The 22002-nt window shown below is 37.7% G+C and overlaps 2 protein-coding genes across 3 annotated transcripts in view; one reads left to right on the top strand and one right to left on the bottom strand.

The window, feature by feature from the left end:
* Window positions 1–226: 226 nt before the first annotated feature.
* LOC116301607 (uncharacterized) overlaps window positions 227–22002 on the bottom strand; it is a 50177-nt gene continuing 28401 nt past the window's right edge. For both annotated transcript variants that reach the window (XM_089035457.1, XM_089035456.1), the window contains exons 26-42: window positions 9262–9460; window positions 8746–8782; window positions 8073–8232; window positions 7709–7846; window positions 7370–7565; window positions 6080–6228; window positions 5658–5852; window positions 5408–5556; window positions 5188–5305; window positions 4907–4996; window positions 4730–4825; window positions 4011–4100; window positions 3708–3860; window positions 3377–3629; window positions 2633–2802; window positions 1290–2213; window positions 227–871 (exon numbers count right to left, since the gene is read on the bottom strand). In XM_089035457.1, coding sequence (XP_088891583.1) covers window positions 567–871; window positions 1290–2213; window positions 2633–2802; window positions 3377–3629; window positions 3708–3860; window positions 4011–4100; window positions 4730–4825; window positions 4907–4996; window positions 5188–5305; window positions 5408–5556; window positions 5658–5852; window positions 6080–6228; window positions 7370–7565; window positions 7709–7846; window positions 8073–8232; window positions 8746–8782; window positions 9262–9460 — 3422 coding nt within the window. In that variant the 3' untranslated portion in view covers window positions 227–566. The remainder of the gene's footprint in view (window positions 872–1289; window positions 2214–2632; window positions 2803–3376; window positions 3630–3707; window positions 3861–4010; window positions 4101–4729; window positions 4826–4906; window positions 4997–5187; window positions 5306–5407; window positions 5557–5657; window positions 5853–6079; window positions 6229–7369; window positions 7566–7708; window positions 7847–8072; window positions 8233–8745; window positions 8783–9261; window positions 9461–22002) is intronic.
* LOC148908825 (uncharacterized) lies at window positions 15729–16996 on the top strand. The gene is made up of 3 exons (XM_089035244.1): window positions 15729–16119; window positions 16632–16752; window positions 16867–16996. The coding sequence occupies exons 1-3, from the start codon at window positions 15729–15731 to the stop codon at window positions 16940–16942; spliced, it is 588 nt and encodes a 195-aa protein (XP_088891370.1). The 3' UTR covers window positions 16943–16996.

Here is a 22002-nt window from a genome sequence, read left to right as displayed (position 1 = left end):
AGTCACTCTTATTCCACTAATATCGGTGAATTCGATGCTACATTTTATTGTATGGGAAAACTACAACATTTTCAGCAGATTTAAAAACCTGTGATCCTGAGTCTTATAATTTTAATCCACAATAAGAGTACTGCGAGGAATCTTACAGTTGTCCATAACTGGGTTTGATCGATGATAATTTCATTAATATTCACTACCATACATTTCTGATGAATAATACCATGAATTACAATCAAGACTTTAGATATTTATTTAAGACCAATTTCCTCAGCTTACACGTGTTTATAATACTCTTCTATCTAAGAAAATGTTGGGAAAGGACAGAGAAGTGGGGTTAAAGAGCTTAGGAACTTCCTTATAGAAGGAGCACCTACCCCTCCCTCTCTCTACCCACGCACAAAGTACATACTCCTAGCTGTGAGACTCTCGCTAGGACTTTTGTAAATACTATCCTAACCTACAATTGATGCTTTAACAGTTTATACCTCCTACCATAGCCTTTGCTTATTTACAAAGCTTATATAAATGCATTATGCGTCAGCTAAAACAAGAGAATGTACTGCACTTCAGCTTCGTTCTAGCCAAGTATCTATGGCGGGTCTTCGCTGTTGGATAGGTTCCATTGGTACCTCATCCAATCCTTCGTTATGTCTGCCAGCATGTACTTTGCGGGGAGGTGTCTTGCGACAACAAAATCTCCATAGCAATATGGCAAAAACAGTCACAACAAAAATGGCACCCAATGCAACAAAAAGAACAACCTTTACTGTATCACTAGTGGACACAGGTTTTTTGGTCGCTTGAGCTATAATCGTTGCTGTTTCTGTCGTTGAAAAGGAAGGTATGGCTGATGTACTCGTTGCTTTTTCATCTACCAAGAAGTAAATTAAATGCGTTAGTTAAAGTGTGAAGCAAAAGGTTTAAATGAATGAAATAATAAATAAACAAGTGACCAAACGAACAAATGATTAAAATTTGTAATTGAAAAAATTAAAAAAATGTCCAGTTTCGATTTCCAGGTTACCGCTGTGTTCCTCGATTACAGACTCATTTTCGAAACTGGAGTATTCGAGAATCAAAATGCAAAGAGCTAGAGAAAGAGAAGAATGTATACTGCGAGAGAAGAAGCAAGGGAGGAAGGAAAGGAGAAAAGATGTAAATTATATTTTCATCAAGATCATATTTTTCATCTTGATAAAGAAACGTAATTTACATCTTGAATAATTCACCAAGCACAAAAAGAACTAAATATTTTAAAAAACATTTGAGGAAAAGGGAGTGAAAGATACCTGTGGATTTAGGTTTCACTGTTTCTTCTGTTGTTGTTTTCGCAGTCGTAGGTTTGGTAGATGTTGTAGTTGTCGATGGTTGTTCGGTGGTAGGCTTTTTATCCTCGGTCGAAAGAACAGTCAGCTTTACAGCCTTCTTTGATTCGCAGGGAGGGTCTCCATAGTCTGTTGCAACAACATCAAAGACATATACATCTGGTTGAAGTACCTCCTTCACAATAATCGTGCCATTGTAGGGATCGATAGCAAAATAGCGCTGCATACTTGGTGGGGTAATGCCATAGGTCACATATCCATATTCGTCACTGTCAGCGTCAGTGGCAACCACCGAGAATAGCTCAAAATTCGAATCATCAATGTGCAGCATTGTTTTATCAATGGTGGTTGGATACCCATTAAAGACTGGACAGTTATCGTTCACGTTTCTAACCGTTATAAATACATTTGTTTTGGTGAACTTTTGCGGAAATCCGTCGTCTGATGCAATTACCTCGATTTTGAAAGTTGCATTTTGAAGAGTTTCATAGTCGAAAACTACTCCCGATGACAGAGCTCCTGAGAAGCTGTTTAATAGAAATAAACGACTATACCTATTTGAAACAAGAGAATACAGGATTTTTCCATTGCGACCGGTATCAGAATCGTTAGCGACGATCATTCCTATCGGTGTTCCGGCAGGTAAACTCTCGTTTAAAGCAAAGTTAAGAACGGTGACGTTAAAAATTGGGGAATGCAGATTTGGTGGCGCCGGTTGATCACAGTACTTGCCATCGTATCCCCGGTAGCATTCACAAGTGTTTGGTGCGATGCAGTCTCCTTTTTGAGAACAGTTTTTATAAGCAGTACAGTTTGGAATGGTACAGGCGATTCCATACCACAGGCCTGAACACTTGCAAACATTATAATCGATGCATTCACCACGTCCTAAAAGAGTCAGAATGAATCTTGTCTCAAAATCTTTTGATATTGAAGTCATCGAAGAAATGGTGAAAGCGACGGCGCCCAGTTTTTTCAAGGTCACATAAAAGCGTTTTTTAAAGAATATTGTCTTCAAAATTCTGATTGCAGTAGCTGCGTTCCGCTAACTTTTTTTTTGATTGATGTATGTACAGTATATATTTGATAAGAGACTAAGCATCTAAGGTAGACGCTATTCTATATTTCGATGGGGTGGCTGTTACCTAGAAAGGCATCAATAGCGTCCTTTTTGGTTTTACTTTACCTTATCCAGATATTTATTCAGTATTTTTTAACTCCAAAAGTGGATTGGTTAATAGCCACCGAATCCACTCATCTCCCCTGAACCAGCCCTGTAGTGTATATACAAGTCATTTGCGAAATACCTGAACAGAAGTTCAGCACCTCACAGGAGAAGTTGCTACAGTCATACCCAGAGTATCCAATGGTACAATTACAAAGGTTAGCATCAATACATTCTCCATGGTCAGTGCAGTTATGGACTTCTGCACATGATGTTTCATTACATGTTGGGCCACTGAAGCCAGAAAAGCACCTAAACGAAAAAGTTTGACCATAAGACAAAAACGAGGCGTTTGAAAGCAGGGAAATATTGATAGAAAACGCTCATATACGCTGGTATATTGTGGGCAAATATGAATTCCAAAGACTTAAATCATGCTTCATAATAGTATATATATACTTGCAAAAACATCTTTAGAAGATTCAATAGGACACTTGCAGTATGGCGTCATTTACTACAACTACCATGATCCCTTGAAAACGTTTTTTTATTCAGTTAATCAGCAGTAATTGTCTTACTATTCTCACGAGGGAATAGTACGAATTTGAATGGGAGAGCGGAGAATTCGCAAAGTATTTTGGTAGTGGTAGTTAAATGACGCCATCATGCAAATGTCCTATTGGTTATCAGCTAGTAGTTGCGATGATGCACTTCATATGTTTGAATATCATATCTATATTATTCACCAGAGAAGCCGATTTAACGTGCCAAAAGATTATCGCAAATGAGGTTTTCAATGAAAAGTCCAAAGCAACGTGTCTTTAGTTGCACACGCGCGTACCTCATGGATACTGTTGGACCTAACGAATTCAAATGTATTTATTACCTGCATGTTGAGTTTTTTCCATCGGTATTTTCACAAATGCCATGATTGCTGCAGTTTGATAAAGAAGAGCAGTCGGAAGGCTTGCTGCAGTCTTCGCCCTGAAATCCTGGTTTACACTTGCACTGATTGCTTGATATGCAGTCTCCATTTTGAGAGCACTGGTTAACGTCTGGGCAGTCGGGAACACCACAACTAACTCCGGTCCATCCTCGGTCACACTTACATTCGTAAAGTTGTACGCATCGACCGTGACCTAAATACATAAGAGGACATAAATGTAAGTTTTTAAAGACTAAGTGTGTTTATGGTGAAACGAAGAGTAAAGTTGTACCTGAACAGAACGATAGATCGTGACATGAAAATTCTGAGCAGTTTTGACCTGTCCATTCCTTGTTACATTTGCAGACGTCAAAATCAACGCAGACTCCATGGAATGAGCAATTTCCAACGCCATAACAAGTAGGCACAATGCTACAGTCCTTCCCTGATTTTTAAAAGTAATTTTTAAAAAACTCTTAATTTAGGATGGATGTGAAAAATAAATCCCTACGACAATAGCGCGATAATGCAATATCATGGAATAGAAAAAGTTGAATGATCGTTCTTATTTATCCAAAGAGTTATAGATGCTTACCTGTAAATCCATCATTACAATGACAGACTTCAGAAGTCTTGCATTTCCCGTGAAGGGGACTTGTGCAGTTGTTTAGATTCAAACACGTAGCTGTTTTTAATAGAATGGGTTAAATATATTACTAGTTTTTATATTGAATTATTTGTAAATACAGGCTAAACGTATCAAAATATTGCTGGAACTTGAGCTTTGTTCACCAATGCAAAAGAATGATGGCGATAATGATGAAATAATAATGTTAATTATTGAGCGGTTTTAATTTCGTATGGGTGGGAAACAATACCGACGGCAAATTCGTACTTTACTTTATTTGTATTCGTACCTTATCTTACCGTAGCCGTAATTACGCGTACTCGTTGTGATTGGATGGATTAATGGGAGACAATGAGAAGCCGTGTACGTGCTGTGAGTCAGTACTGCATGTTCCCCATGCACTCATATACAAAAACCACTCTAATGATGATGATGTTGGTAATTTGATAACGATTGTAAATAAAATGGCTATGGCTTTAGCGATGGTAGGGGCAATAGCTCTATTATATAAAAGGGTACACAATAAAAAAATGAGAGTGAAGAACCAACTAGAAAGAATTACGCCAGTGGTGACATGAATGAAATGCTATAATGGAAAATCTAAAAGATTTGACTGACGTGGAAGAGATTTCTTTATCAGTGCAAAAGTATCAAGGTATTGCACATGTCTTATACAGCATATTTACCTTCTTTGTCACAGTTTTCTCCTTCCCAGCTTGTATTGCAGTAGCAAAAACTATTGATGCATTTGCCATGCAATAGGGAACAATTAGCACATTGTCCTAAGCAAAACAAATCGAATTAGCAGCAAATATATATATCATATCCAAATAGGTAGTATAATGCTTTTAATATAAACTTACCTTTTTCGCAGGCTTTACCCGACCATCCTTCAATGCATTCACAGGTTTTGTTTACGCAGTGGCCTCGCCCAGAACAAACATTTTCACAACCTAATAATTCAACAAACCATTGTTAGTAGCTTTAGCTTTCTTAAAAGTAGAAAGTCTTTTGTGCAACCCGTGCCCTGATGCTCTTAACATGAATGGCTCTTTCGTCAATGTTTTAAATTTACTGTCAATATGTCATAATGCTTTAAATGTTATGGGTTTTTAATCGGATTCTTATCGATAAATTGAAATACCTTGCTGTAATGTTTCTTGTTCAGAAAGGGTTGTGTCATTCGTAATGGCGACGTCATACACACAGTCTTTCAGCAAATCTCCAGCCAATCCCATGGATGAGCACACAAGTATCGCTTTCTGGAATTAGATAAAAAGAGCAATAATGGAAAGCAAATAAATGGATCAAAAAAGGAACAAGCAAGGAAGCAAGGAAGCAAGGAAGCAAGGAAGCAAGCAAACCTTTTTGGTCTGTTCATCAATTCCTGCTAGATTATAAACTGGTATGAACGTTAGATCGGTATATGAATAATCCATGACATCATCAGGATGAAAATTAGAGTCCTTCCATGACCAAAGAAGTTCCTCGCGACTGGAAGTTTTTATTCTCCCTGTTTAAACAAAGTAAAAAATATATTTAATGGGTATGCAGCATTTTGTGATCTTCAAAGACTCAATTTCTACGTTGGTATTTATTCCTCCAAGTACTTACAACTCTCTGCAAATTTGATGGGATCAGTGTATATCTTGCTATCTGGTCCCTGCAAATCGTTGGACGGATCCCCATCCATGTACCCATACAAGCCGCTAGTTTTCTTCATAAAGTCAATAGTAGGAGTCAGTCCTACATTGATGTATTGTCTGTCCATTACTTTGCTGTGTCGAACGTCTAAGCTAACAGCTATGCCTATAATCAAAATTAAAAAGAAACAATAATAGTAAACAACATGCTGGGGATGCAGACCTAATCTTAGTATCGTTTCTTAACTATAAGTTAACTGCACTTTACTAACCAAATAGTCTGGCTATATCTTTCTCTTTAAATGTATCATGACCTACCAGCTCCCAGTGGTAAGAGAATTTTATAGACCTAATTCGTCTTGGTGCAATGTTTTAATCTATTATATTAATCACCTGATTTGTATTCAACTGACATCAACATGACTACTGACTCTTTTTCGTTTCCGGTTGAATTTCTGTACAATCTCATCGAGACTGTTCCATTGTCTAATTTAACTTCTTTACCCAAAAGTAAGTTTATATGTTGACTTTGTCCATTTACCCTGTGGGTGAAAGAAATAGTTCCAATTTAATTTGTTTCAGAACAGTTATGACTGACTGTTATATTACTATGGTTGAATCAGCTTTGTTGTGCAGTAACCTTGATAATTCAAGGTCAATTCTTGGGGTGCATGTTACGTCATACCTGCCATGTGGGTTGACTATACAAAGCATTTCTCATTAGTTTCTTTTTGTTACATCAACCTAGATGGCAGCTGTTTCATTGTTATTATCTCGATGGATTTTGAGTTATGTTGCTGCACCCCAAGAATGGATAAAGATATAGAGGATATTACATGGGCGCTTGGAGATACGAAATTTATCTTCTCGTGTTGAAAATCTCTCAGGAGTGAGCGCGTTTATTATATAATTGTCCATAAAAGCAACTTAACAATCTTTTTATTTTATAAAAAAATTTTATTCATAAACTAATAGCTTAAATACACATGGTAACGATATTTTCACATGTGAAAATATCAGTTTTTCGAAAAGGAGAATTATAGGTATTTTATGGATAATTATATAATAAATATAGGTATTTTATGGATAATTATATGATAAATATGGGTATTTTATGGATAATTATATGATAAATATGGGTATTTTATGGATAATTATATGATAAATATGGGTATTTTATGGATAATTATATGATAAATATGGGTATTTTATGGATAATTATATAATAAATATAGGTATTTAATGATAATTATATGATAAATATGTGTATTTTATGGATAATTATATGATAAATATGGGTATTTATTGGATAATTATATGATAACTTGGGTCTTTTTGGATTTTTTGTTATTGATCCTCAATGGGTTTTTATGGTTTCTTTCTCCGGGTTTTTATGGTCCTCTCTGTCCTATGGGTCTTTTCTGGATATTTTGCTCTTGGGTTTTATGGATCTTATGATCCCAATTGGGTTTTTATGGATAATTATATAATATGGTATAATATGATAAAATAACATAAAGAAAACGATACGAAACAAAAAATGATGTTCATCCTTGTAAACGATTTATAAGCTCAAGATATCAGAAAAAAACCTTGCCGTCCTAAGATCTATTCATAACATTCAATTATTTATTATTATAAATTATAACTTTTAATCACAGTTCAAATGGCTTTTGATGTTACCTGAGTACAGGAAAGTCAGCACTGCTAGATGTGCGAACTGTCATTAATGTGATGGTGTTGTTGCCTGCTTTAAGCGCAATCCCTCCAGTCAAGGAGCTTCTCTCGTAGGCAAAGAAGCGGAACTGAAGACCAAAGTCATTCTCGATGCTTTGACATCCCCAGAGTTCTCCAATACCAAAATAGTCATAATTGACTCCTGCAACAAACACATGAAATAACAACAACATTCATAATATTCTATAGTTATGTCTTAGTAGGATAAAACTAAAAATAATAAATAAATAATAATATCTATTTATAGTTATGTCTTAGTAGAATAAAACTAAAACGAATATTTACCATCGAAGGTGCTCAAGTGAGGATCACCAGCGATAACAGATGGTGCTCTTACGTTACATGAAGTGCCAATCCACCCAGGAAAACACTTGCAAGTCACTTTGCAGTTTACAGAACCAAACGTTTTTCCATAGACACACCCTAAGAACACAAAGTTACAGGCTTTTTTCTTGAAAATATTAACATCTTGGTGGAATGCACATTTTTTTAAACATGGACACTTCTCAAGATTATCGTGGATGCAAGGCTAACATGAAAACACACGAGATATTGATCAGCGTTTTGACCAATGGAAGTTGTGTTATTTCTTTTGTATTTCAATATTAGCCTCACCCTTCAAGATAATTTTGAGAATGGTGCGCATTACCTGACGGTGGATCGGGCTTTGAACATCCTTCTCCTGACCAACCAGGTAAGCAGACAGGGAAATCACCACACTTTCCTCTGCCCTTGGTTATTTCGTCATCGTTACCACACTCAGTGTCTGGAGGTTCGGGTGGTAGTTTATTGATTTTCCGTTTGCAAAACTTTAAAGCAAATAAATTAATGAATAAATACTCGAACAAACGAACGAACGACCGAACGGAGGAACGAACAAATGAATGGATGATTGGTGAATCAATAAATAATCGAAAGAAAGAGAAAACAAATTAATTAATTAATTAATTGATTAACGAAAAAAAGGAAAATACTCAATGAAGGTTAGCACCGTCTTAACATAATCTAACTTAATGGAAATATAATATTTGGTACTTGAGCTGTAGCAGGCACTTCAATATTATTCAAACTCGTAGCTACAAGCTGCACGCTGAATTTTTATTTTTCGCCGCAATCAATCAAAATTAATTCGTCAGTAGGTACCTTTTCCATTTTTGACGGCAGGAAAAGCCAAATTCCTACGAGCAATTCGTAACTGCTAAGTTTGGGGAATTTGCATTTGGGAATTTGCCGAAAGGCGACAAAACTGAAAAGTTAAGTTTTAAAGATATATTAATAACGTAAAAAGTGTATTGTTTATAAACATTGTTATCCCTACTCACCTCATCCAACGCGGGAAGTGATGCATTATAGCAAATTCTAAAGAAAAAAAAAACGAAAACCTGTCTAACAAAGGTATGCCTTCTAAGTTTAAAGAATTTATGTGCAATAAATTATGATGCATTGCAATAGTGACGAAGCCCTATTTGGGTTGGGGGGGGGGGGGGGGGGGGGGGGGTTTAGGGGGTACCCAAGTCCATCGTCTGAATATCACAGCTGCCTGTGTCGCAATTTCGGAACGTTTTTGTGTTGCTTGTTGGGATTTACCCCTAATTTATAATAAACATGGCCTCGCTGTCGATAATCCATTATTAAAAGCATTATGTCGTTCGTCGCTAGTTCGTGGCTCTAGTGTCACCGTTTCAAGTCCATCCAGCATATTGGAATTTACCCCTAACAGGTCCTCAAGGAAGCATTCGTTTTATATAAAAAATGAGAAGAAGAAGAGAAAATTTGCCTAGAGAAAAAAGATAATTAACAGGTAGTGATTCATACTTTTATGTTTTGTTAATACTTACTCTTTGACAAACATTGTCATACATCCAAAGCTTTTGCTCCATAGCTCACTGTCCCCCAAATATATTGCAACCTTGATTTTCTTCGCGCCAGCTTTGAGTACCAATCTCTTTTTGGGGTGACAATGACGAGAACATAAACTTGTTGAACCATCAACTATGATTGGTATTTCCAACCATAACTTGGCAGCAAACGGGTTTCCTAGGAATATTTAAAAAAATAACTGCAATCTGTCTGTCTTTCTTTCTTTCTTTCTGTCTGTCTGTCTTTCTTTCTTTCTGTCTGTCTGTCTGTCTTTCTGTCTGTCTGTCTGTCTATCTGTCTATCTGTCTATCTGTCTGTCTTTCTTTCTCTCTCTCTCTCTCTCTCTTTCTTTCTTTTTGTCTTTCTTTCTTTCTTTCTTTCTTTCTGTCTGTCTGTCTGTCTGTCTGTCTGTCTTTCTGTCAAAATATTGCTGAAAAACATGCACCCTCTAAATCTAAGAGAGTAAGGTGTAAAAGCTCACCTTGGCTTACATCGGAATTAATGAAATCTATTTTTGCGAAACACAAGCTTCACACATTAGCTGTATTGTCTAACTTACTAGCCTGCAAAGCAGGCGTTCTTTTGGTTTTGGGGGAACTTTGGAACGTACGAGCGAGAATTGAAACCGAGCAAAAAAGAAGCGAAGGGGGAGGGCGCGGGAAGCCAAGACTAAGGAAGAAAGCAAAAGATTCCTGGATATATAAATAAAATAAATCGAGTCCCTTGAGGAGGGGATTGATCGAAGACAACAAAGGTAACGTGTTCAATTCGTCGCACGCAAAGAAGTCGCTCAGCTACCAATATACCGTTGAGGAAACTCTCGTAAAGCACATTGCCTACACGAATTGGAATGCGGCTTGCAAAGGTATTCTTCGACACCCTGGAATGCAAGATGATTCGAATACCTCGAAACGAAAACCGCCTTTAGATTTAAATGAATCTAAACCTAAACTCTTCAGTGTCATCCGCCTTATTATCACTGGACAGGCCGGATGGCTAGTCCAAACGCACGATCGGTTATGATTGATTGCTGTCCATCAAAAATATTGAAGCCGAGCCAATCAGAAGCCTTCGTTCGCCCACGAACGAGTTCTTCAAAATAACAAGGGATGCTGGCAGGCGTTACCTTCTTTCCCCTCCCCCTTCCCCCACCTTCCCATTTTTTGCTAGGTCCCATTTTTCTCACGGGCTCCTGGTCGAAACAGGAACCCCAAACCCCGATTCTTCCTCTCAAATCCATCAAAAGAACGCCTGCTCTGCAGGCTACTAACTTACCGGATGACTGGGCTGCATATCGGCGATTAAGAAATGTTACAAACAACTTGATTAAAAAAGCAAAATCTGATTATTATTGTAATAAACTAAATTTAAATTCCGGTAATCCCAAGGCTGTCTGGAAAACTATTAACCAAATTTTGAATCGAAAAAATGTTTCAAATACCATTTCTGAACTCAAAATTGGCGACACGAAATTTTTCGCTTCACATGAGATTAGCAATGCGTTTAACGAGCATTTTGCAAGTATAGGGTCCAAACTTGCTTCTATATGTAAAACCTCTGAAGTCAGTTTCGAAAGTTTTATCAGACCTGTTAACACAGAATTTAAGCTTAATGAAATAGATCATCTACTGTATTAAATTTACTACAAAAACTACCCACTAACAAATCTAATGTGGACTTGATAATATATCAAGTATCTTGCTTAAAGAAGCTGCCCCGGTAATTTCTAAATCTCTTTGCGATATTTTCAACCAGTCCATTCAAACGGGAATTTTCCCTGAAGATTGGAAACTTGCAAAAGTCACTCCAAATTTTAAAGCCAATGAACGCTCTGACCCTGATAATTACCGACCAATTTCCGTGATTGGCACTATTGCTAAAATTTTTGAGAGAATCGTTTACAACCAGTTTTATGATTACCTCGTGTCTAATAAAATTCTCAGCAAGTATCAATCAGGGTTTTGCTTCCTCCACTCCACTGTCACAGCCTTACTTGACTCTACTAATGAATGGTTCTTAAATCTCGACCAAGGACTTTTAAATACTATAGTATTTCTTGACCTAGCTCTAGTAAAGCCTTTGACACTGTTAATCATGCTATATTACTTAAAAGGCTATATCTTAATGGTGTCAAAGGCTTTTCGCTTGAATGGTTCAGTTCTTATCTAAACAATCGGCAACAGAGATGCTTTGTCAATGGTAGTCTTTCTGATTCTTCTTTTTTGACCAGCGGCGTTCCGCAAGGAACGATTCTTGGTCCATTATTATTTCTAGTTTACATCAATGACCTTCCCTGTTGTCTTAATTTTTCATCGGTTCGTATGTACGCTGATGACACGAGCATCTCTTTTGCTGCCAAAACCCTACATGAACTTGAACCAGCTATTAATGATGATTTGAGTAAAATAAGTACTTGGCTTTTAGCAAATAAACTTAGTCTAAATGTGACAAAAACCGAGTACATTATCTAGGGTCTCACTTTGAGCTAAATAGCTTAGTGCGCAAGCCGTACATCCACATTAATGGCTCAGCTATCCCCAGAGTATCATCTAGTAAACTTCTGGGAGTCCATATCGATGAGACATTAACTTGGGATGTTCATATTGAACATATTTGCAAAAAAATATATTCAGCTATCTATGGGCTAAAACGCGCAAGACCTTTTGTACCATATAATACTCAAATCGTTACCTATAATTCCTTAGTAGAACCTCTATTTAATTATTGCTGCGAAGTATGGGGTAATTTAAACAAAGAACTTGCCGAAAAACTACAAAAACTGCAAAACAGAGCAGCAAGAGTCATAACCCAGTCAGACTATGATATTAGATCTGTTGATATTTTACAAAGTCTTGGCTGGGAAAATCTTGAGCATAAACGCAAAAAGGCTCTTGCTGTCTCTATGTTCAAATCTGTGAACAAGCTATATCCCTCTAACATATCTGAGGGGTTTTCGCATGTACATGAAGAAACTTCTTATAATTTAAGAGAATGTACTTCAAAACTATGCCTACCTCACCCCAAAACTGAATTTCTAAAACGCAGTTTTAACTATAGAGGTGCTAAACTATGGAACTCTTTACCTAAAAATCTCAGAGAAGCCAAATCTATTAACGACTTTAAATCCAAACTAAAAAATATTGACCTGTCTGTCAATGGTCTATAATTTTTTCTGTATGTATTTTATTATTTATTATTATTTTCTTTTTGTCTTTCTTTCTTTCTCTCTTTACCTTAGATCTGAAGCTTATGATGTGAACAAAAGATTAAAGAAGTACTGCAATCAATCTGGTAGGACTCTTATCAAACACAAGAACATTGATCTGACCTGCCTGAATAAGAGTAAGTTACACCTAAATAAGAAGGGGGTGGCCATTTTAGCTAATGATCTGAAAGAAGCTATAGGTAATTTGCACTGAAAACTAGCTGTTTGCCAAGTGGGCGCTCAAAACATAGGTGAAAAGTCTGATTTATTAATTCGTAATTCACTAAAGCCTATGCTACCTAAAACTAGAGGATTTAAACTTGGTATGTTGAATATAAATGGTTTACTAGCGCACATCGACCAACTTAGGATGTTGTTAACTGATCTGGATTTTGATATAATGGCCATCAATGAAACGAAACTTGACTGTTCTTGTAGTAACGATCTCGTTAGAATTGATGGTTATTCTCTCGAGCGAAATGATCGTAACACAAATGGTGGTGGTGTAGCGCTATACATACGTAATGCCCTAAGCTATATTGTTAGAAATGACCTCGTAATAGTTCCGAATATGGAAATCATAGTCATTGAAATACACAAGCCTAAATCAAAGCCTTTTCTTGTTTCAACTTGGTATAGGCCACCAGGTTCGTCTATTGATTTATTGAAAGATTTTGAAATGTTTTTAAAGGCTGTGGATTTTGAAGACAAGGAATCAATTCTATTGGGTGACATAAACTGTAATCTAGCTGCTCACCCGAAAGATTCTCTTGCCTCTCAAATGAAGTTTATTTATGACACGTATCAATATTCTCAATTAATTAATGACTATACACGTGTAACCAATACTTCTAAGACTATGATAGACCATTTAATCACAAACAAACCCGAAGCAATATCTGCTTCGGGAGTTTTACCGGTGACGTTGAGCGATCATTATCTGATATATGGAATAAGGAAATTGACATCCCTCAAAAGCGAACCTAGATTTGTCATAACTCGCTTTATGAAGAATTATAGGCCTGATTTAATAGTCGAGGATCTCAAAGATGTTCATTGGACTCTAATAGACAACTTAAATGGTCCAAATGAGATGGTACATTTCTGGGAGAACTCTTTTCTTGACATCATTAATAAGCACTTGCCTATTAGGAAAAGAAGAATAAAGAACAGGCCCTGTCCGTGGCTAACACACGATATAAGAGGGTTAATGCATCGGAGGGACTATCTTAAGAAACAGTATATTAAATTAAAAACTGATGCCATTTGGTCTAGCTACAAAATTGCTAGAAATGAGGTCAATGTTGCCATTAGGAAAGCAAAGAAACGGTATGTTACAAATGAAATAAGCAACAATGAAGGTGATAGCAGACGTACATGGAAAGCGTTGAATTTATTACTCGGCCGGAAATCAAAGATAACTGGCATTTCAGAGTTAAAAATAGACCAGTCTATTTATACAGATCCAGATACGATAAGTGAAGCTTTCGATAACCATTTTTCAACAATTGCGTCAAAAATTGCTGATGATATTAAACCAGCACAAGTGTCTCCTACATCCTATGTTACTAAAGCAACCTCACGTTTTGTTCTTGTAAATGTTGAACCTTCTTATATCGTTAAACTTCTATCAAAATTAGCTGTTTCAAAAGCCACTGGCCTGGATAATATTTCTGCTAGGCTATTAAAGGATACAGCTCAAATTATTGCTTATCCCCTTTGTGCTATTTTCAACGAATGTTTAGAAACAGGTATTTTTCCAGAAAATTGGAAAAGAGCTAAAGTGTCACCTGTTCATAAAGGAGATAAGAAAAACGATCCTAACAACTATAGACCAATTTCAGTTCTGCCAGTGATTGCCAAGGTGTTTGAAAAGATAATTTTTGATCAACTTTATTCATATCTTTCTTCTAATAATATTCTGAGCAAATTTCAGTCGGGCTTTAGACCTTGCCATTCAACCCTTACGGCACTCCTTCAGGCAACTGAAGGTTGGTTTCAAAATATGGATCTTGGTCTCTTGAGCGGAGTACTGTTCGTTGATCTTAGTAAGGCATTTGATACCGTGAATCATAGAGTTCTATTAGAGAAACTTCAACTTTATGGTATTCAAGACAAATCCCTTGAATTGTTCTCTTCCTATCTTAAGAGGCTGTGCACGTAAAAACCGACCGGTGGGGTCGGACTCAAAAAATCGATTTCCCTGATTTTTTGCTCATTTGTAGGGTTTTACCATAGAATAACCAGAATGTATTTTTTATGTTTTCATTGTTTTTATTTCCCAAGAAAATGAGCTCCAAAGTTCGACCCAGCTTGGAGGCTCAAATTAGCATCAATACAAGGGCTTCAAAACTCGTTGCGGAGCAAGGTTTTCTTCTTACATTATGAACAAATAAGCCAAGAAAACTTTATATCAATCATATGAGAACGATTTTGTGCAAAAATATTGACCTTTTTCTCGATAACGAATTTCTGGCAAATTTTTGAACACAGTTTACTCGGCTCAACCTGGTTTTACCACTGGTCTTTAAATCGGAATATTTTTAAAGTGGCAAAGTTTCAAACCTAAAATTATACCAATTCTGATAGATCTAGCCCTATATTTCAACTTTATTGGAAAAAATTTGTCGGACAATGCAAAACGACTTTGCGAGGTTTCATTAAAGTTACTATATTTTGATCGTTTATTTAGCTGCCGAATCACTTCCGGTCTGTGAGTAAAATACAACAATTTACATATTTTGATCTCAAAAACAAGACAAAGTCACAAATAAATAAATTGTTTTGAGTGAATAAATAAAAAAGATAACTTAGGAAGAGAAATTGCCAAAGAATTACGCATTAGGCCTTCAATAACAGAAATTATAAACACTCACTGGCGAGACCACTGCCGTGATCCATTCTCCGTTGTATAAAAATCTCTCTCGACTACCACATCGCGAAGCAATTCCATAATAAAAAAAGGATAAATTTTGCCAGGAAAACATACGAAGTACTGAAATAGTAGCAGTAGCAAGTTAAAGTTAAAGCATGAATTCGTCTTTAAAGTTAAAGCATGAACTCGTCTTTAAAAATCATTTAGAGCAATGTCTAATGGTCTCTCTGTGCAAGGCCAGCAAACAAGTCTGTCTGAAATAACTGTGCTTCTAATTATCTTGGCACCGCGCGTGCCGCCAAGCTGTAGCAAGTCAGTTCGAAAACTGCTGACCGAAGGCTGAGTTAAGGTTTTCGAAGTTTGCAATGGCGACTACATGTTCCTTCAAAAACAATACTTTTCTTAGAGACTGTGGACCATTCCGTGGTCATACGGAAGTACTATTCTTAAACACATGTCGTGATGATGTAAAAGGTAATCTTCAGAGCTGTCACCTATCGCGCTCTGACTTGATAGAATATGAATTGATTTTCCAGAGGGCCGGTTTAGAAAACATATCTTCTGATGCAACAAAGACCTTCCGTGTTTGTCCTCGTCACAGATATGGACTGGGAAAGTTTTGGAGACCACCTAGATCATGCCAGTATCCAGCTCACAGTGGTTTGTCATCTATAGTCAAAGGACGCGATGTCATTGGCCAGGACATCTCGAGAGAAATTACCAACCTGTTTGGAATGACAGTTCCACTAGGATCACGTAATTATATCATTTGAATGAAATGCAGTTGTCAAACTATTGAATGCTAGTTTGTTGAATTACATTATTTACTTGCTATTTCATTAGTCGAAGTCATCTCGAATAAATTGAATTTATTATGGGAAACGACTAGGTAACAGTCTACTGAGGGGTGTGAGGTTTTGGGAGGGGGTGAGTGTGAGCGTGAGGCCAGGAGTGATTGGGGAGGGGGGGGGACGACCTTATCTCAATAAGTATCTACCTAAGATTGAAATCTATTGAATTGTTCAAAATTTTGACAGGATCACTCTATCATTCATTCATAAGGGTGTAAAATAGGAATTTATTCACTTTTGGCTAGCGGCATCGGAAATATCTCTGAATCCGCCCACGAAAAGTATGAAAAAAGCGGGTAGTCTGCAGAAATTGTGACACTCATGCAGTTATCCCGGGGGGGGGGGCTATGCAGTTGTTCCGGGGGGGGGCCTCTGTGCGGCCCCTGAGTTCTTATAGAAAAATTTGCGTTTTAACAGCAATATGCTCTAGCTGTCGCAAAAAACACAAGAGAGAAGTCAAAAATCAACCCTTCCCTGCTTCTTCAGAGGATAAGAAAGAAATGTTCACCCCGGAGAAAGCAAATACCTATGTGCTACGGTAAGTTTTCGTTTGTTCGTTTGTTTTCTTTTTGAGTGTTTGTTTGTTTTTTATTTATTTATGTTTGTTTGGTTTGAAGATTACTCCTTACGTATTTACTGATCAATTTGTTAGGAATCGCCCAGGTTCGCAGTATAGAGAAAGTTTTACTGGTACGCCAACACCCATGAAAAGACGTGATCCTTGTTAGACACCTAGCAGCATGGCTGATGACGACATCTTGGAGTCAGAAGGAAATATCAACCAGAGCGTCGTAGATCAAGAGGTACTTGATTTGTACAACCAAGGTATGGCATCACTAGCATCTAAAATATGTCTAGATTTTTCACCACTGCAGTCTCGCACAAAAACCACATGGGAAGATACCAGAGAAAATCTTTGCAAGGTCTCGATAACACGGCGGCAGAGGGAGCTGTTGGATTTGATTCGCTCGAGAAAATAGTAGATGATCTGGAATCTTTAGGGGCTTCAAAAACCTGGTGCTGTGACACGAAGAAGCTTCTGAATGAGTGCAAACGCTATCTAAAAACTGATTATTATCGAGTACACTGCCAGGATAGTCATTCATGTTGTCCTGATCACTGTCGTGACTACGCTCTAAGCGACGAAAAGGATAAAGCATTTAGTGCTACATGCAAGCAGACTCACAACGTTCAGTGTGGCAAGTGCGACTCACTGAACTCAGTTCTGAAAGATGTCGAAAATCAAATCAAAAATCCTTCCATTTCATTTTACAGTGACGATCAGCAAGAAGACCTACTACATGACTGGAAAAAGAGTAAAGAGAGCATCTACAACTGGAAGTCCCACATACTTAGATCAATAAATCAAGAAAGTGCAAAGCAAAGGGTTCTTCAAAACCTGAAACCCAACGAGGCTTTGATAATTTTCGACTAGTGGGCAATGAAATTCCAGCAGATGAAATGTCGAGAGAAACAATCAGACTGGTATGGAAAACGTGGACTAAGTTGGCACATTAGTACCATCGTCTTGAAACCTGAAGAAAGTAGTGAAGATGTTGAAGTCCAAACGTACGCTCACCTCTTCTACAAGTGCACCCAAGACTGGTATGCTGTCCTCTCCATCATTGAAGATCTTCTTGGCTGGCTCAAGTCTAACATCCAGCCTTCAATATCTCACGTTTTCTTAAGGTCAGACGAAGCTGGTTGTTACCACAACAATTTCTTAGTTGCAGCTTTGCATGGTATCAGTGAGAGGACTGGAGTAACTATAAAGCGGTTTGATCACTCCGAACCACAAGATGGCAAGGACATGTGCGATTGCATATTATGCCCTATGAAGACGGCTGTTGGAACCTTCTGCAACGAGGGTCATGATATAAGCAATGCGAGTGACATCAGGACTGCTTTGCTCAAACGACCAGTTAAAGAAGTCTCAGCTGCCGTTTGCTCCGTTCAAGAATCAAACAAGATACTCAAGGTGAATAAGTTGGATGGCTTCAGTAAATATCACAAATTCGCCTTTGAGAAAGATGGTGTGCGTATTTGGAAATGCCATGGGATAGGATCAGGAAAGCTATAGTCTCTTATAAATCGTTGACGCAATTATCTCAAGAAGCAACGTCAAGTTGAGCAGCCATTTTTTAACATCAGTCAATCAAGAGCTCTAAAGTCGAAAGCCGAAGACCTATCAGAATCCAAAGAGACATCTCTAAACCTTCTTTGTCCACAGCCTGGATGTGAAAAACTATTTGCTACCTTTGCTGATCTGGAACTCCACATTGATGTTGGTGATCATGCTGAGAAAGAAAGGAAAGAGACAGTAAGTGTCTATGATACGATTAGAAAGAGGTGGGCGAGTAGATTCACTACCATGCAGATTGAAAGAAATAAGACGAGGCTTCAAACAAGCAGTACATTAGAAACTTGCACTCAAGTTCAGGGAACAGCAAGTAGTGTTGCGCAAGGATGGGCCCTACATAAAGTACGAGGTGGAGGAACACAATTTTCTCAAAAGGTAAGAGATTGCTACTTGACAAGCAAGTTCGACCTTGGCGAGAAAACAGGTCAGAAATGCGACGCAGACCAAGTAGCAAAGGATATGCGGAATGCAAAAACCGTTGACAACCAAAGAATGTTCAAGAGAGTTGAATGGCTGACAAAGACGCAGATCAAAGGCTTCTTTTCTCGTGTAGCTTCATCGAGGCGAAAAGGTACAAGAGTGGATGCAACACCTACCTCTGTAGAAGATGAAGAAGAGGAAATTAACGATCAGGAACGCTATGAAGTCATTGAGGAAGTGCTGGAGGAATTAGGCGTTAGACATCCTATCGTTTACAATCTCTGTAAATATTACGAAGACGACCTCCTTTCTTCCTTTAATGTTAGTATGCTGCGATACATCTGCCGGCACTTTGACATTCCATTCAAGTCAAGAGATCTCAAGAAAGTTCTGTTAGAAAAAGTGGCGGGAATGGTCAAGGAGTGCTCTTGTTGCAACTGACTGCCGTTTTTTTTTTTTTTTTTTTTTTTTTTTTTTTACGAATGTCTCATCTGTCAAAGATCGAAAACCTCATCGAAAGCCGCCATTGTAAAACGCCTGCAAGCATCTAGCAGGGCGGTGTCTCCATACCTCCAGTGCCGAGTCCCCGCGCGGTATGAAAAAGGTCTATTCTAATAGTTGTTCAGTACTAAAACAGTCACAAGGGCGGATCCAGGGTTTTTTGAAGGGGGGGTCTCAGGGGTAAATTTTGTGGGCAAGGGAATCCCAGTCGCATTTTTACCACAGGAAGCCCATTTGACCTCAGGAATGACAGGGGGTCGCGACCCCCCCGACCCTCCCCCTAGATCCGCCCTTGAGTCAAGTGAGTTGCCCTAGTCGTAATAGAGCGTTTTCGTATGACTGTGAAAAGCTCACGAAACGAACGCAGTGAAGACAGCGTTCCCAAAAATGAAAAATCAAGAATCACGTTCGCTGCAAGTCTTGGCTTTATCCAATCAAATACGGCACACATGTAAAAAAAAAAAAAAGTACGGCACACATGTAAAAAAAAAAAAAGGCGGACACGGCCACTAAAGCGCTAAGACATGTAAGCGGTAAGGGCAAGACACAGCACTGAACCTTTCAGTAACAGTCATATGAAATATGTCCTATTGCCATTGAATGCGAACCTCAAACCTTTTGATCTCTCACTTGTCGATTTACTTAAAATTGCATTTCAACAGCACCCAATCTGGAAATTTAGTATGCTGGGATTTCCCGACCCCTAACTAACAAAAAAGAAAAAGAAATAGAAGACTGGAGGAAAAAAATTATTCAATCTAAAATCCTACTCCAGATAAAAATGTATTATTCATAAAATTTCAGTTCTTTGTTTGACTTGATCAATAATTTTATTTATCGTTACTGCTGCATAAAGTGGATTAAGTAGAACAATATGAAAATTAAAAGCTAGTATGGACTGCTGTAAACTTCGAGGGTAAAAACGTCAAAGAAAATGCCCGTTGGCATTTTGAAGGAACATGTAGTCGCCATTGCAAACTTCGAAAACCTTAACTCAGCCTTCGGTCAGCAGTTTTCGAACTGACTTGCTACAGCTTGGCGGCACGCGCGGTGCCAAGATAATTAGAAGCACAGTTATTTCAGACAGACTTGTTTGCTGGCCTTGCACAGAGAGACCATTAGACATTGCTCTAAATGATTTTTAAAGACGAGTTCATGCTTTAACTTTAAAGACGAATTCATGCTTTAACTTTAACTTGCTACTGCTACTATTTCAGTACTTCGTATGTTTTCCTGGCAAAATTTATCCTTTTTTTATTATGGAATTGCTTCGCGATGTGGTAGTCGAGAGAGATTTTTATACAACGGAGAATGGATCACGGCAGTGGTCTCGCCAGTGAGTGTTTATAATTTCTGTTATTGAAGGCCTAATGCGTAATTCTTTGGCAATTTCTCTTCCTAAGTTATCTTTTTTATTTATTCACTCAAAACAATTTATTTATTTGTGACTTTGTCTTGTTTTTGAGATCAAAATATGTAAATTGTTGTATTTTACTCACAGACCGGAAGTGATTCGGCAGCTAAATAAACGATCAAAATATAGTAACTTTAATGAAACCTCGCAAAGTCGTTTTGCATTGTCCGACAAATTTTTTCCAATAAAGTTGAAATATAGGGCTAGATCTATCAGAATTGGTATAATTTTAGGTTTGAAACTTTGCCACTTTAAAAATATTCCGATTTAAAGACCAGTGGTAAAACCAGGTTGAGCCGAGTAAACTGTGTTCAAAAATTTGCCAGAAATTCGTTATCGAGAAAAAGGTCAATATTTTTGCACAAAATCGTTCTCATATGATTGATATAAAGTTTTCTTGGCTTATTTGTTCATAATGTAAGAAGAAAACCTTGCTCCGCAACGAGTTTTGAAGCCCTTGTATTGATGCTAATTTGAGCCTCCAAGCTGGGTCGAACTTTGGAGCTCATTTTCTTGGGAAATAAAAACAATGAAAACATAAAAAATACATTCTGGTTATTCTATGGTAAAACCCTACAAATGAGCAAAAAATCAGGGAAATCGATTTTTTGAGTCCGACCCCACCGGTCGGTTTTTACGTGCACAGCCTCTTAACAATAGGAGTCAATGTTGTGTGGTAAACAATGCCTACTCTAAGTTCAGTGCTATTGAATCCGGGGTTCCCCAGAGATCTCTTCTAGGTCCTTTATTATTTTTGGTTTATGTTAATGATCTTCCCAACTGTTTGGAATGCACCACGCCTGGTATGTATGCAGACGACACGCACATTACAGCAACTGCCAGTAATGTAAGGGAATTGGAGGGACTACTGAATACTGATGTTGAAAATCTAAGCATGTGGCTTAGGGCCAACAGGCTCTCCATAAATTCTAGTAAAACTGAATTTATGTTAATAGCCTCCAATTACAAATTAAACCAGCTTATACGAAATCCCAACATTAACCTGGGTAGTGACAGCATTGAGCGAGTCACAAGAGCTAAATTACTAGGTGTGTTAATAGACGATAAATTGAGTTGGGATGGTCATATAGATAATATCATTATTCCAAAGGTAGTGAGGAATCTGCGAATGCTTCGTACATTTAGATCTATTCTGTCAATCCCACAACTTATTTCTCTTTACAACTCGTTGGTTTTACCTCATTTCGATTACTGTTCTAGCTTATGGGGTAATTGCGGGAAGGTCCTGAAGGATAAACTTCAGAAACTCCAAAACAGGGCTGCTCGCATAATTACTCATTCTAGTTATGAGA

This window comes from Actinia tenebrosa, unplaced genomic scaffold, assembly GCF_029948245.1.
Source record: "Actinia tenebrosa isolate PJP-AT-01 unplaced genomic scaffold, QUT_ActTen_1.0 PGA_scaffold3__52_contigs__length_22856419, whole genome shotgun sequence".
NCBI classification, from domain to species: Eukaryota; Metazoa; Cnidaria; class Anthozoa; order Actiniaria; family Actiniidae; genus Actinia; species Actinia tenebrosa.
Note: the sequence above shows the minus strand (reverse complement) of the source record. Positions and strands in the feature narration are given on the sequence as shown.

What these genes read in the sequence shown, in the direction of transcription:
- LOC148908825 (XM_089035244.1), top strand. Translation starts at nt 15,729, where the DNA reads ATGGCGACTACATGTTCCTTCAAAAACAATACTTTTCTTAGAGACTGT. An exon ending in GACAGTTCCACTAGGATCAC is followed by an intron (nt 16,120 to 16,631) that starts GTAATTATATCA and finishes GCGTTTTAACAG; the next exon opens with CAATATGCTCTAGCTGTCGC. An exon ending in GCAAATACCTATGTGCTACG is followed by an intron (nt 16,753 to 16,866) that starts GTAAGTTTTCGT and finishes TCAATTTGTTAG; the next exon opens with GAATCGCCCAGGTTCGCAGT.